The 1,761-nt window shown below is 30.8% G+C and overlaps 1 protein-coding gene across 1 annotated transcript in view; it reads left to right on the top strand.

The window, feature by feature from the left end:
• cdhr2 (cadherin related family member 2) overlaps positions 1 to 1,714 on the top strand; it is an 18,109-nt gene extending 16,395 nt beyond the window's left edge. The window contains exons 28-30 of the mRNA XM_015376754.1: positions 997 to 1,086; positions 1,316 to 1,382; positions 1,464 to 1,714. Of these exons, the coding sequence (XP_015232240.1) occupies positions 997 to 1,086; positions 1,316 to 1,382; positions 1,464 to 1,598 (292 nt within the window). The 3' untranslated portion in view covers positions 1,599 to 1,714. The remainder of the gene's footprint in view (positions 1 to 996; positions 1,087 to 1,315; positions 1,383 to 1,463) is intronic.
• The last annotated feature ends 47 nt before the right edge of the window (positions 1,715 to 1,761 follow it).

The following is a 1,761-nucleotide window of genomic DNA, read 5'->3' as shown; positions in this document are numbered from 1 at the left end:
GGAGATATCTGCCAATTATTCCTGCCTCTTGTAAATTAAAGATTTTTAAATGATCTTTAAAGTTTCTCACATGATAAATAAGCCATGGAATTAAAATCTATTAAAGTTTGGTCTCCGTTGGTATGAAGGGTTATAATGCTGAAATAGCAAAAATACTCATAAATTCTTTTAAAAGAGCATGAGTAATTTTTTTGAAAATGTATTTTTTTAATTTAACTAGAATAAAAAAATGATACATTTCTAGGCTTAAACTGATACTTATTATCTTTTGAGAGATTGACAAACTAATGACTGTTGCTGGTTTGTTCTTCTTTCTGTAAAATTATCTGCTTCGTTTTTATAATATTTTCTAACCAAGTGACATAATAAGCTCAGTTTGAAGGTTGTCTTTGACTTTACTTTAGCACTGTTGCTTAAAGAGCTAAGGCTTGAAACAAACTTCTGTTCTTTTTGCACAGATATTTTTTTCAACCACAAACCTAATGTAATTTTTTAAATTTTTTTTTATTTAAATGATATTGATCCATTAGCATTACTACTTTTGCTGAACTAACTGGACTAAAACCTCTCTGAAGTACAAATTGTTTCCCCGTCACAGAATATTTTTCTACTTAATCTCTTTCAAACTGACTTGTAAATTCTTACCAAAGTTTTTTTTTTTCTTAAGCTTTATAATTACATAAGATTTACCCTTTTCTGATGGACATAAAAGATGACAAAAATTAGAAAATGATTGATTGAGTTAAAAACTTTTGTTAAATAGTAATATGTTTTTTAGAACAGTGTTGGGTCCAAAATAAAATAAAATAGCCTATGTTGAGATTTAATCCTTATTCAACAAATATTTCCAAATTAAAATGGTTTATTAAATTGCGAATATTTTAATGGCTACACATTTTTATCCTCAAGAATTGATGTTTATAGTGTGGTTTATATATTTCATTTTTTATCTTCTGTCTTCCTTTGTTAACTATAACCTGTCATAACCTGTCATAGGGCCAACCCAGTGCTGAACCTCAACATTGACACCAGTATAGCCTTGGACTTGGATTTGAATGAGGAGAGCTCAGACATGGACAAAACCAGGTAAAAGAAGAAGAAAACAAATTTATCTCATTGGTTTATTATCCTCTGGATTATAATCTGGGATGGCTTCCATGTGAACATATTGTCACCGTGTGCACGCTGCTGCCAATGTGGACACTATGTTTGGCTTTTTGCTTCCAGCCGTGCATGACAGTTATTCAAATAAAAACTAAAAATTATAATTAAAAACCACACCCTCTTAACTGCTTTCTTCATTTTTCTCCTAAAGCCTCAACTCGCTTGACCTAGCTGAGAACAGTTATGACATGGATGAAATTGGCAGTGATGATGACAATGTGAGTTTGCACCTTAAAGTCTATCTTCACTTAGACTCATAATTATTAATAGAAAGTCTAATTTCCAATTATATGTTACAGAGGAGTAAACAAGAAGAGCCACCAAACTACAGTGAGCCTCTGAGTGCAGCGCTGGCCCAGCTGGATAAGAAAAACAGCAAAAACAACACTAAAATTGGTATTAGCAACCCGATGTTTGACAGGACAGATCTGTAACTCAACCCTTTAGGAATTTAATATCCATTGAAAATATTATGCAAACCAAATCAAACATACTTATTGTCTTTGTTAAAACATTTAAAATATAATGATAACTGTATACAAAAGGTTTGACACAAAATTCTTGACTTTATTTGAATTTTTTTCTCAGGAAAAAAAA

This window comes from Cyprinodon variegatus, unplaced genomic scaffold (genome assembly GCF_000732505.1).
Source record: "Cyprinodon variegatus isolate N-32 unplaced genomic scaffold, C_variegatus-1.0 Scaffold8, whole genome shotgun sequence".
Lineage (NCBI taxonomy): Eukaryota > Metazoa > Chordata > Actinopteri > Cyprinodontiformes > Cyprinodontidae > Cyprinodon > Cyprinodon variegatus.
This window is presented reverse-complemented; position numbering and strand designations above follow the sequence as displayed.